The sequence below is a fragment of the Gopherus flavomarginatus genome, chromosome 10 (genome assembly GCF_025201925.1).
Source record: "Gopherus flavomarginatus isolate rGopFla2 chromosome 10, rGopFla2.mat.asm, whole genome shotgun sequence".
In the NCBI taxonomy this organism is placed as follows: domain Eukaryota; kingdom Metazoa; phylum Chordata; order Testudines; family Testudinidae; genus Gopherus; species Gopherus flavomarginatus.
In genome coordinates this window covers 9,233,346-9,246,604 of record NC_066626.1, presented here as the reverse complement: position 1 = coordinate 9,246,604, position 13,259 = coordinate 9,233,346, and the positions used below count along the sequence as shown (strand labels likewise).

General features: G+C 47.9%; 1 protein-coding gene across 1 annotated transcript in view; it reads right to left on the bottom strand.

Moving 5' to 3' along the window:
• Window positions 1–12,369, bottom strand: part of COL6A1 (collagen type VI alpha 1 chain) — a 66,786-nt gene extending 54,417 nt beyond the window's left edge. The window contains exons 1-3 of the mRNA XM_050916604.1: window positions 12,078–12,369; window positions 10,931–11,060; window positions 4,731–4,931 (exon numbers count right to left, since the gene is read on the bottom strand). Of these exons, the coding sequence (XP_050772561.1) occupies window positions 4,731–4,931; window positions 10,931–11,060; window positions 12,078–12,186 (440 nt within the window). The 5' untranslated portion in view covers window positions 12,187–12,369. The remainder of the gene's footprint in view (window positions 1–4,730; window positions 4,932–10,930; window positions 11,061–12,077) is intronic.
• Between the last annotated feature and the right edge of the window lie 890 nt (window positions 12,370–13,259).

Below are 13,259 nucleotides of genomic sequence, written 5' to 3'. Positions count from 1 at the left end.
CCATAACACAGGGATCACCCCCCGCCCCTCCCCAACAACCTCCAGTACTGTACTAATAGTAAGTGTGAGGTGGGAGTTGGGCTAAGAGTTTGTCGCAATTTGTAGGGTTGTTTTATGGCTTTAACCTGAACCTTACTTATCCTGCGACATGATTGTAATAAAAGGATATTTGGAATGAAATTAGGTTTCCTTGGGCGATGGTTTAATACTACATGTAAGGATATTTCTATACAGAGAACTCGACTTATTAAACCAACAACACACTGAGCCAGATCTTTCCCTTTTCGTGTCACTCGGCAGCAGGAAGCAGAAGCAGCAAGATAAACATTATTAATGGTTATTTACAAAGAGTGTACATACGCTGAATTTCAAAAAGAAACACAATGCTCATAATTTAAACCCCAGACTATCTAACTACACAGTACGGTATCGCTAAACTCAGATCCACAGGTAACATATGTGTAGACAGGAGCTTGACTTCCAAAAGGAAACACTTCCAGTGAATGGACACAGAGGAGAAAGGTGAGTGGAGTACTTGTAATCCCAGGCCAAGTTGATCAGCTAACTTTTGAAGCAAGGTGGAAGGGAGGGTGGATTGGAAAGAGCGCATGGCAATTCCGCATTATTGCAGAGAACACAAAGGGGAGTGCAGTAACCCACATTTGCAGTTTCAAGTCAAGTGTCAAAAGTACCAGGATGGCTTTTGTAAGCCTGGTGGAGAAAGGCAACGCCCCAGCTGAAGCTAAGCACCTGTGCATTAAGCCGTGTGCACTCACACATGGAGTAAGGGCGTCCGTTAGGATCTGTGACATAATGCTGAGCTTTCCTCATCACAATACAAGTGGTGTTGCTTCTGGTTATGGTCTATGGGAATGAAGATCTCAGGCCTGAGTGACAAGACGAGTTAAACGGCATGCTAAGAAGCATACAGAACTAGGAAGCTCTGACTTCACCTATTACAAACAGCACATCCCTAATCTAAACCTGATTCACTGGTAACCAGGGGGATTCACTAGCTTCCTGCTCCACTTTGGCTTCCCCTTAGACAATTCCCATGAGACGCACCGACTCTGTTACTGGAAGCCTGAGACCTGGTTGGTGGGTGTTGCTGGAAAATGGCTCCTCTGCTTCCCGCCCAGCTCTTAAGAAACTGTGCTTTTGCTGAGGTGCCCCAGCCCGGATATCTGACTCAGCTCTTCCCGCCTCATGTCTTCACTGTTGGTAGAGCTGTTCTACCCACAGCCAGCTCCAGCATAGTACCTTCCCCTGCTATCTAATGACCCCACATTTTATTTGACTGTTTCTGAACATCAAACTGATGTGCAGTGTCCCCCAGTGCCTCAGTGGGATGAGGCTTGGAGGGGATCTCTAGACACAACAGTTTTATCCAGTCACTATGTCCAATGGACAGGTGAAGGGATAGCTCAGTGGTTTGAGCATTGGCCTGCTAAACCCAGGGTTGTGAGTTCAATCCTTGAGGGGGCCACTTAGGGACCTGGGGCAAAAATCAGCACATGGTCTTGTTAGTGAAGGCAGGGGGCTGGACTCAATAAGGATCCCTTCCAGTTCTAGAAGATAGGTACATCTCCATATATACTCTTTTTTTTTTACAAGAAGAACACACTGCAGACTTCACTTCTGCACAGCACATTGCTTTTGCCAGTTGCCAGAGCCTCCCCAAACACCTCCTCAACTTTCTGTTTGTGACAGAGCATTGCCTGGGCTATCCATAAAGGATCAGCAGGGAGATGCCTGTATTACGCCTGGGTTCTGCACAATGCTACTTCTCACAATTATCTCTGCCAGGATTGTTAACAATCCCACGTGAGGGCCACCTTTGAGTTGCTCTCCATTCAGATTCAAGTCAAGTCCTCTGTGGAAAGGCTGCCAATTACAGGAAAGTGGGTGGTGGCGAATCGCTCCATCTGAGAGCCAAGGACAACATTCTCTCTGCCGTCTCTCTCTTTGGTTCGGTTCAGAGAGATGGCTTCTTTAACATCAGTGTCGCTACAAAATATACTTTTGTCATCTCTGAGTTTACACTGCCAGACTTGCAGTGTCCTAGGTCTTTACCAGGGCAATCAGTGATATCTTCCCCCATTCAGACTCAGCCCTCCTGCTGTTACTATGGGAAGGTCCCATTTCTAATTCTCTTCTGAGGGTGAGGAAGCTCCAGGTCTCAAAAACTGACTTTTGTTCATCCTGATTGTGCCCTGGGCAAAATGGGACAGCTGGTCTGGATAGCTGGAGCAATTCTGACACTCTCATTCTGAGATGCAGTTTTCTGAACTGCTGGCCTGCTCCCATTATATAAAGCTACGTACAATTGAAGATCATGTCACTAAGAGGTACTCTTAAGACTGGTGCAGATTCAGTCTCCTTAGAGAATGAGACCAAGTGTCACAATTTTGATCATGACCCATGTGAGCTGGTTAAAGGGGTTGATGACTCCCCTGAGCCACATGAGGGAAGGATCCTTTCCAATTAGCTCAAGAATCCAGTATGTGAGTAGAGAAAACTAGCAGATATTCATCTCAGTTTACTTCCACAACAGAGCAACTATGCTGCAAACTTTAGCACTGAGCTGTGCTGCTTTCCCAGCAACAAGAAACTCATCAGCACAGACCTGGGACTCATGCTGGGAGAAATCTTTTTGGCCCAAAATGCAGATTCAGTGACATTAAAAGGTTGAGCGAATTCGTGTAGATTTCACCTAATTATTTTGGTTGAACTCCCCCTCCCCCCAAAAAATTAATTTAAAAAAAACCCCAAAACATTTTGATTTTTCAGTATAAAATAACTTTTCTTTTCCAAATTACCTTTAGTTTTATTAAAAACTATCAAAAATGTTTGATGTTTATGTAGTTTATGATTTATGTAGAAATGACACATTTTGTTTGACCCCAACATTTTTTTTTCAACTTTTCAATTCACTTCACATTTTTTAAAAATTTCATTTTAGGTTCAGCTTGAAGCACATTTTTTGGGGGGGATTGCCCACAAACTGAAAAATCCGTTATTTGCCCAGCTCTCCTTGTGGTACCTACTGAAATCTGGATTTTTTAATCACTGACTTGCTCTGTAATTGTTCTATGTCCCCTGACCCTGCCCTTCTCTGTCCCACCAGTGTCTCCTGGGACTACAAAAAAGCTCAAAAAGTGGGAGAAAGGAACTGGGGAAATTTAGTTCAACTTTTCAATTCACTTCAAATTTAGGGTTTTTTTCAATAAAAATAATTAAATAGAGAAATGGAGAACTTTTAAAACATCTGAAAATAGACATTTGTAAGGTAAATGTAAATTCAGTTGGTTTAGATTAATTTTGTAGACTCAGGCTGTGCACTCTATTGGACTATAGAACTGCATATTCTTATCAGAACAGACCTCCCTCCCCTCCTACTGCTTCTTAACCTCTCTTGGGTCTTTTCTTGATCTAGGCCCCAAACTTACAAGTGAGTCTGTACAAATCGAACTTTGCACCTTCTGCAGATCCCTTTCTATGCCCGGAGCCTTGGATTACAAGCTGTCTAGGGAATACCCTGTGTCTTTCTGTAGGGTACCTAGTGCAATGGATCCCAACTGAGGCCCTGGGAGCTACTGTAATATAACAAGAGGAGGCATGTCCCATACAGAGATGGAATCCTCTGTGTGAAAAGCTGTGAGCTCCCTAGAGAGACAAGGTGGGGGAGGCAATACCTGTTACTAGACCACCTCCTGTTTGTGAGAGAGACAAGCTTTCAAGCTGACACAGAGTTCTCCTGAGGGTCTGGGAGAGGTACTCAGAGTGTCACAGCTACATGCAAAGTGGAACATAAGTAGTGAAGACATATTTCCGGCTCCATTCAGGGTGAAGTAGTCCATTCGCTCTCTAGTCAGTATTCAGAGAGGTGAGCCTTATGTGACAAGCTTTGCCACACTTTATGGCTACATTTGGGTAGCCATACTATTGGGTCCAAAAAAAAGAATTAGAAAAGTTGATGGAGGATTAGCCAAGATGGTTAGGGACACAAATGCATGTTCAGGGTGTCCCTAAAGCTCTAATTGCCAGAAGCTAGAAATGGGCGACAGGGGATGGATCACTTGACGAGTACCTGTCCTGTTCACTCCCTCTGCAGCACCTGGCATTGGCCACTGTCAGAAGACAGGATACTGGGCTAGATGGACCATTGGTCCGACCCAGCGTGGCCGTTCTTATGAACATTTGCAAAAAGAGGCTCTAGTCAATATTAGAGGTACAATTTTTCCACATAATTAACTGCAGGCACAATTAATTGCACCTGTAATTACACCCATTTAGAACTACAGCCACCTGATTGTGTCCACTGTGGACGCAGTTACTAAATTATGCTCAAAGCAGTGGAGCCAGGCTGAGGTGCAGCTAAATGTAATGGGGGCAGATCCTTAGTGGGTGTCCATTGTCAGACTGCTGATGAGATTTCTACTGGCTGAGGATCACCAGTGATCACACAGAATGTTTTGGGGATAAACACAAATAAAGAGCCCAGGGAAGCGAAGGGGGAAGCGCCCTGGTGGAGGTGGTGAAGTCAGACCATAGCGCCTCTCCAGAACATTTCAAAGTTCCAGCATGGCACAGAGCTGCGAATCTCTACTGTGCCAACCGGCAGCAGAAAATGACTGTCCCAGAACGAGGAGAAGGCTTCTCCCAGCCCACCTCCTTCCCTCTCCTCTGTGCTCCTTGGACCCTGTGTGGGAGGCATTGTTCTCACTCACCGGATGAGCAGCTCCTCAATCCCTCTCTTGATGGCGCAGTCTGTATAGGTGCCTTTCCCGATGTAGTCCACAGCAGACACTCTTCTCTTTAAGTCATCTCGTCCAGCGGGCATTCGGTCGAGCCCTTTAATCAGCACGACCTCATCGCTGTAATGCAGAGCTCCGGCGTTCCACACCAAGTTCCGGTCACACCGGTAATACCTGGAGAGACAAACAGGGACACTCACCTTCAGTATCTGCTTCCTCCATCCCTGCAGTACCCTCCCCTCACTGCCACCATGGCCCCCTCCCAGTCCCCACACATCTCTGGCTTTGTCTCTGTTGCAGTGAAGTGGCCCTGTACAGACCTTCTGCTCTCTCAGCTCTACCTAAATATTGCCCTGACTTCAGCATCCTACTGACTTACAAACAACAATCTTGGTAACGGTGCAGCCTCTGCCTCAGTCAGATCCCTACCTCTCTAGGTCTTTCCTTCAGGTCTGTCTCTTGTGCAATGTGGGGAGATGAAAGATTAAAAGACTGGAAAACATGCTTTATGGTGACACTCCAGGAGCTCACTTGTTTAGCCTAAAGAGAAGACTAAGGGTGACTTTATCACAGTCCATAAGTATCAACATGGTGAACAGAAGTTTGAAAAGAGAAGTCTCTTCAATCTAGCAGACTAAGGCTTGGTCTACACTGGCAGGGTGGAGGGGATCGATCTAAGTTACGCAACTTCAGCTACAAGAATAACGTAGCTGAAGTCGACGTACTTAGACCTACTCTCCGCGGTGTCTTCACTACGATGAGACGACTGCTGCCACTCCCCCATCGACTCTCGCGGCGCTGGAGTACAGGAGTCAATGGGAGAGCGCTTCGGGGTCGATTTATTTCATCTAGACTAGACATGATAAATCATACCCGCTGGATCGATCGCTACCCACCAATCCAGCGGGTAGTGTAGATATAGCCAAAGGTACAACAAGGTCCAATGGCTAGAAGTTGAAGGTGGAGGCTTTCATGGTGTAAATTTTTAACAGTGAGAATAATTAACCATTGCAGCAATTTACCCACAGATGTGCTGCATTCTCCACCACTGGAGATTTTAAAATCAGGGTTGGAGATTTTTCTGAGATTTGCTGTTGTTCAAACAGGAACTAATTCAGGGAAGTCCTATGTCTAGATGGTCACAATGGTACCGTTTGACTTCATAATCTGTGAATAAACCCGTGCATAGAATCAGTTCCTTATGCACATTTTTAAGGCTGAATGTGTCTCATGTATCAACTCTAAATGAAAAGAAAATTCTCTGTGCAAATGGGTGTAAATGCATGGGTATGACGTTATGGGTGCATGTAACTGTGTGTGCATAGAGAGGTATAGATGTATAGCTGCGAATATACATAGGTATGTGGATAGAGGGGTGTGAAGATAGGGTGCATGTAAATGTGTATGAATAGAGGGTAGAGTAGATGCAAGGGTATGAAGATAGGGGGTTGTGTGTGAATATATGGGGAGGGGGGAATGCTGCGATCGTAAAGCATCTGGTCCTTGTTATGGCAACAGGTGCAGTTGCGCCTGACAAGGAGTGTGTCTCAGTAGAAGGAGTTGCACAGACGGGAAGCTGACATGGCCTGTCACGTTTGAACGCTCTCCCGTTTGCCCATCCTGTTCCATTTTTCCTCTTTGTAACTCTAGCACCTTCTCTCCACCCGCTCCACCAAAAAACCCTATCTGGGCATTGATTATTGCTAACTCCTCTTTCAGGGGCCATCTTTCCTTGCCCCCCATGAGACCAATCCCCCCCCCTCTTCCAGGGAGTGTCAGTGTCTGGCCCACCATGCCATTTGGTGCATTGGCTGGCAGTGCACGCCACTGGCTGGCTGTATGCATGGCAGGATGCAGGAGTCCTCATCCTCCGGCACCCTGGAAGCCAAGTTGGCTCCTGAAGTAACCCCCAGTTCTCCAGCATCCTGGCAGCAGTTCCTAGCAGAGTCCCAACACAATTGTCCTGTCAAGCAGTGAAGGTGGGTCTAGGTGATTTTCCATATGCAGTGAGAGCTCTCCTGACATGGAGTGGCCAGGGAGAGTCTATGTCAGATCACAAGGGATGGGGATTCTGGCCCATTGACACAGATGCCATTGTTACTGAGATCGGTTGAAGAACTAGCAAAAGGCCAGGTCACTGGAAATCAGAGTGTCGTTGTTCATATGCAGAAATGGCCAGGGTCTCGCCATGCAGTTCTGCTGCCAGTGTGTGCTGCATTGAGCCAGCTGCCATGGCAAAAATAGTACACTGGTGAAAGGCTGGGGAAGGGAGTGTAGGAGGAGAAGACAGAGGAACATCAACCCCCATCACCACAGGGACAAACTTCTCAACCGCCTCCCCTGCTACTTCTAAATGCCAGATCCTCCTAATCCTAAGCCAAGCTCCATTATCTTCCGGATTGTCCCCCCTGCCCTCATGCATCAGCCAGCCAGCTTCCCACCTGCTCCTGGACCCTTCCTCTCCCCCTCTGCTCCACCACAAAGCCCACCCTAGCCCTCCATGAATGGTGCACCCACAGCACCTACATGCGCCACCCTGCTTCTGTCTCTGAGCACCTCTGCCCAGTCTCTCATCCAGGCAGACATCCTCCCCTACAGGCTGGGGAGCTGGGTGGGTGAAAGGAGAGAAGAGCTGGAGAGTGCAGTCTGGAGGGGGAGGAGAAGTGGGGAGGAGCGGCAAGGGAGAGATTGGAAGTGGGAGGAGGGGTGCGTGGAAGGAGACGAGCAGCAGCACGGGCAGCATTGGGCGGTCCAGGCCCAGGGCAGAGACAGGAGACGAAGGAGCTGTGGACAGCAGTGGTCTGTTGGAGCCAGAGTGGGCATTCCAGTTGGAGTGGAGGGCTGCGGGAGGTGATTGCTGTGAGGTTTGAGAGGGAGGGACAAGGGTGGGGGGGCAGATGTGGTGACCCAGGAGAGGGAGGTCATGGAGAGATAAAGGAGAGGGGGTTAGGGGGAGGAGCAGACACTAGGATATGGCAGAGGGGTGTGGCCAGAGCCCTGGGCGGCTGGTCGTCATTTTTGAACAGATGTGCAGCGAATCAGGTGACTCAGCAAGCAGTAAGTGGAGCCAAGCTGTTACAGGGGTTGCAAGGAATCAGTGAAGGAAGCAGATAAGAAAGGAGGTGAAGTGGTTAGCAAAGAGACAATACCTTATTCCCATGCAGTGTATGACCAGTAGAGGTGCAATGAGCAATCAGGTATGGGGAGAAATGAGTCCAAATAGCTACCACAGAATCTTAGAATATCAGGGTTGGAAGAGACCTCAGGAGGTCGTCTAGTCCAGCCCCTGCTCAAAGCAGGACCAAACCCAACTAAATCATCCCAGCCAGGGCTTTATCAAGCCAGAACTTAAAAACCTCTAAGGAAGGAGAGTCTACCACCTCCCTAGGTAACCCATTCCAGTGCTTCACCACCCTCCTAGTGAAATAGTGTTTCCCTAATATCCAACCTAGACCTCCCCCACTGCAACTTGAGACCATTACTCGTTGTTCTGTCATCTGCCACCACTGAGAACAGCCTAGATTCATCCTCCCTGGAACCCCCTTTCAGGTAGTTGAAGGCTTCTATCAAATCTCCCCTCATTCTTTTCTGCAGACTAAATAATCCCAGTTCCCTCAGCGTCTCCTTGTAAGTCATGTGCCCCAGCCCCCTAATCATTTTTGTTGCCCTCCACTGGACTCTCTCCAGCCAGGGCATTGTCATGCACAGCACTGGCTGAACATCTTCATGCTCCCTGGGAATGGAATGCAGGAGAGGAAATCAGACTGCCATACACCCAGGACCAGAGCCTCAAGGGTTAATCTTAGTGGGGACCTTCAGCCCTATATTTTAGTGGGGACCCTTAGCTTGGGGGCTCCCTTTCCAGGACCTAGAGGAGAGATCTCCCATCTCAAGAACAGGAGAAACTTTTGATCAGGCAGAGTCATTACACCAGAATGAGCTGGACAAGGAGGCTGCAGGGACAGCCCTGTATCCAATCCAAGCCATTTGCAAAGCCTGTAACCAAACTGCCTCTCCTGCCCCTCTTCCCTCCATGCTGCACCAGCCTCCTGCCACCCAGGGGAATGCGAGGAACGCTGAGCACGTGGGCTGGTGTGGGAGCACAGCTACAGACACCAGCCTGCTCATGGATTTAGGTATGGAGATTGCCATGAAGATAGGGATGGAAACTGGGGCTCTCAGACCTTCAGAGGACGATGACTGGGAAAATACAGGGGAAACTGCTCTCCCCAGTGCTGGGGACCTCTGCGGATGAGGTGGGAAGGAGTGAACAATGTGGCAGCCCTCAGGCCCCCTTTTGGGGAGCCAGTTTTGAGACAAGGGCTCCCTTGAATATTTTCCAGTAGTCACTAACATATGTAACATTCCCTGTCCCCAAAACCTCCTCCCTGCCCCCACAATCCATCCAGTCCATATTCTTCCCTGCTCCAGTCCGTCAGTCCCTCCACTGTGCCCCACCCAGATTCCTCACCCCCAGCACTTCATTGAGGCTCGCTAGTCCTAGGTCCCAGTCGACCCCTCCTGGAGCCACTGCTAAGTGCTGTGTCAGGACATGCTGGTCCCGTTCTCCCCAGGGAATGCCTGTGTTATTCGTGAGCACTGTCCGCCCATACCAGGTACCACGTGTGTTTAACGGGATGGGAGCTAACACATTTCTAACAATTCCTGGCACAGACCTGTCCCCAGCAGGGCAGCCTGGGCTTGTGGGCTTCTGAGCAAGGGGGCAGCAGGTCCTTTCCCAGGTAGGGCTATTTGAATGGGGGGAGTGGATCCCCTTTGGTTCTGGGGTGACAGGGTTTCCCCTGACTGCAGCAGGTCTCCTCGAGTTGGCATAGTGGGTTGGGTGAGGAAGGAAGGTCCTCGCTGGCCGGAGTAAGAGGCCAAGTGGGAGACCAGGCCCCCACCCAGTTCCAGCACCTCAAACTTTAGGCTTCGGCTTGGCAGACACGCCCCAGTGGGAAGAGGCGTGGCTTGCAGCATCTGGGCCCTCCGTCCTGTGCTCCTCCCCCTTGAGAAGTGCTGAAGAGGCTGCCAGGGTGCGGCAGGGCAGGGCCGCTGTGCCATGCCCTCCACGCACGGGTGGTGGATGGGAGTTATTCTTGCAGCAGCAGCCATGGCTGAGGCAAGCAGATCTGCAGCCTGGGAGCTCCCTTGCTGCAGTGTCCCTCACCATGAGAGCGAGGGGCTGTGCTGGTTTGTGGGATACAAGGAAAAGCTTTGCAAGGAAACGTGCTAGAAAAAGCCTCTGTTTAATAAAGATTCTCCTTCATGGGCCCCACAGGCGGCTCTGTTACCAAGGTGCTCCTGCCAGCCCCATCCAGCAATATGCTGTCGGGGGAGGGGGACCATGCCTGCCCAGCCCAGGCTCACCCCCAGCACACTCCAGCGTTCCCTGCAGCGGAGCTGGGCTGCACACCTTGCTGGACGTGTGCACGGTGCTGTGCCGAAGCCCTGCACCTCCTGGGGAGGCAGGGCTGCCCCCGTCCTGCGGAGAGGGCCCAGCACGCACACACGCTCCCCTCGCAGGGTGTGCGATCACAGGGTGCTGCACATACTCAGCAGAAGGGCTGCAGGGTGGATGCAGCTGCACGTGAAATCAAAGGCGGAGAACAGGCCAGGGCCCTGCTTTGATTTGAAGAACAGGCCTCAATTACTTCAACCACTCAGATTAAGCCCTGTTGGTTTTTTTAAATGATCCTAGATGATCATTCTGCCCGTGAAACACGACAGCAGAGCCACATTACCGTCCCCACCAAGGGCCTCCACCCCAGGAAAACCTAAAGCAAATCACACAGGCAGCAAACCTGGGCTAGGCTAAGCATTGGTGAAGGAGTACTGCCACCTGCAGATGGAGATGGAGAAGTGTAGAAAACTCCCATTACAGACAGGAGAACACTCAATATAGCAACTCCAGCCTATGGTCCCAAAATGAAATCATTAAACTCTTGGTTGCTGCAGACATTTTCTTTTCATTTGTTATGTAGCCATACACATAACATTTCTCTTACGCACACAGTGATCACCAGCTGACAGCCTGAATGCAAAACAAATACAAATTCCCAAACAGCGTCCCAATCTTACTGGTGTCACTTTTTCTATTCTGGTGAACACCCATGGAAAAGTAAAATAAAATAAGCAGTGCAGAAAAAATGAAAAGCTCCCAATACATTTACCTGTCTGTTAGCTTGTCAATGAACTGGTTGGTAAATGTTTTCACCTGTGCAACTAAGTCTCCAAATGGCTTTACCCTTAAAGCAACACTTTCTGATGTATCCAGAACGAAAAACAGATCAACGGGGCAATCTGTTCAAAAACAGAGACAGCAGGTTTTAAACACTGTGTTACTGCATCTTCCAGTTATGCTACAAGATATTTCATGGTGGATTGGGTCTTCCATGCATCATGGTGAAGCATGTGTATTCAAGAGATACAGCCAATGCATTTTCTACAATACATGTGCAGTCTATATCTCTATTACACTGTTAATTTTTTACACTTAGTTAATGTTTACACCTTGCAAATAATAATTCAGTGTGTCAGAATTATAAACATGTACACACACTCACACTTGCATGGAATTTGTGCTAGGTTGAATTGAAAATATACATATATTCAATAAAAAAAACTTGGTATTTATCTTTACATTTATTGTGATTTTAAAAGTGAGAGATTGTTTTCCCAGGCTTTTAAGCTCTATATCTATTTAGAGATGAATTAATTCATTACAATGAAATATCAGACAGATACTGTTTAAAATAATGTCCAGAGGTAGTGGTACCTTTTATCTTGTATACATTTTCCATTTAAAGACTGGTATTTTTAAAAACTCCCTATGACAAAGGAATTTTCTTTGCAACAGGAACATGAGATTATTGCAAATAAAGGAAAAAAACTAGAAAATATTTTTTACCAATTTTGATAAAATTCTCGTCAAATATTTATGAAGTATTCCAGAATATTATCCTCTATGTTAGTTGTTTTTAGTCTCCTTCTTTGCTAAATACCAACCAAAAATGATAGCATATGAGATGGGACAGAGCTGAAGATAACTGGGAAAAAATTGCTTCAGGATAAACTGTGTAGGTGGGTAAAGGGAGCAGGTAGATACTGAATACACATGTAAGGAATCAAGAGACATTTGAAATATATCTTTTTCAAAATGTTCAGGTAAACTTCAAGTTACAACAGTATAAACAACTCGAGACATCTGTTCAGCAGTACAAGGCATACAGATTTGAAGGCAGACCTCGCCTTTAACATTCTAGGAAACTATCCGCACAGGAAAGGAAAAGAAAATACACCACGAAGTGACATTCTTACCTTGAAAGGTTTCAATTCTGTTGATTATTTCTGTCTGTTGAGCCAGTGCCCCGCTCCATAGGAAACAGACTTGAAGCAAGAAAGTGAACAAAAAGTTTGCTAACTTCATTTCGCTAGTTTCAGGTTTACCATTTATTACTTATGGAAAGGACAGGAGGGAGAAACTGAAGGAGACAGAGGCCAGGAACGGCAGCAAGGAATTTTTATCTTAGTTGGGAATTTTTTCTAATTTTCTACTCTGTCCCTGAGTTTCTGTGGAAGGAGGCACGGGAGAGGGAGTTAAGATGAGGAGGAAGTGTCAGTAGAAGGAGCTGCCCAACTCCAGAGGGGGAGGGATCTCAGAGTGTCAATTTCGGTTGATCCTTAGCATAACCAGTGAGTTGCTGAAACACATTGCCTTGGGGTCATGTCTTCTTTTCAACTATTGTTGTGCCTGCAGAAAAATCCTGATCTGCCTCAAAACATAATGTAGTTCTATTTCAAAATATTTTGCCACCCCCTTCCCTCCCCCAATATAGCTTGTATTTATGTTGGCTAATGGTTTATGGCATAGCCACATTGCTGCCATTCTAAAAGGAAGAACGGAAATGTTGCAGACCTAAGGATATAATCCATACCATTAAAAAACTCTTGGTATCATTCTTGTGCTAATATCTATAACCCCTTTTGGGCCAGTCCTAACATCATTACTCAAAGCTCCGCTGAAGTCTGGGGGAGTTTTGTCAGTGTAAGGACTGTATGTCTGGGTCTTCAGCAGTAACGTAGCTAGTGGGGTGCAGGGGAAGCAGCTGCTTCTCCTCAGCACATTTTCAAAAAAGCTGCACCTTAGGCAGGGTTACCATGGCGCCAGGGGCAAGGCCCACGCTCTGCTCTGAAGCTTGGTCTGCCCGGCTTCCCCCAGCATGCTGCATACCCTGTCCCCACCGATCAGCTGTGTTTCCCAGCAGGAGGGAGACAGCTGATCCTGCGGCAGGGAGGGGAGGGGAAGAATTGAGCTCCGGCAAGCTGGGCTCCTGCAGGCAGGCTTTGCCGGCTTCCCCTAGTGTGCTGCATAAACCCTGCCCCCTCCCTGCCCCGCCAATTAGCTGTCTCCCAGCAGGAGACAGACAGCTAATCAGTAAGGGGACGGGGGGAGAACTGAGCTCCAGCAAGCTGGGCTCCTGGGGAGGAGGAGAGGTTGGG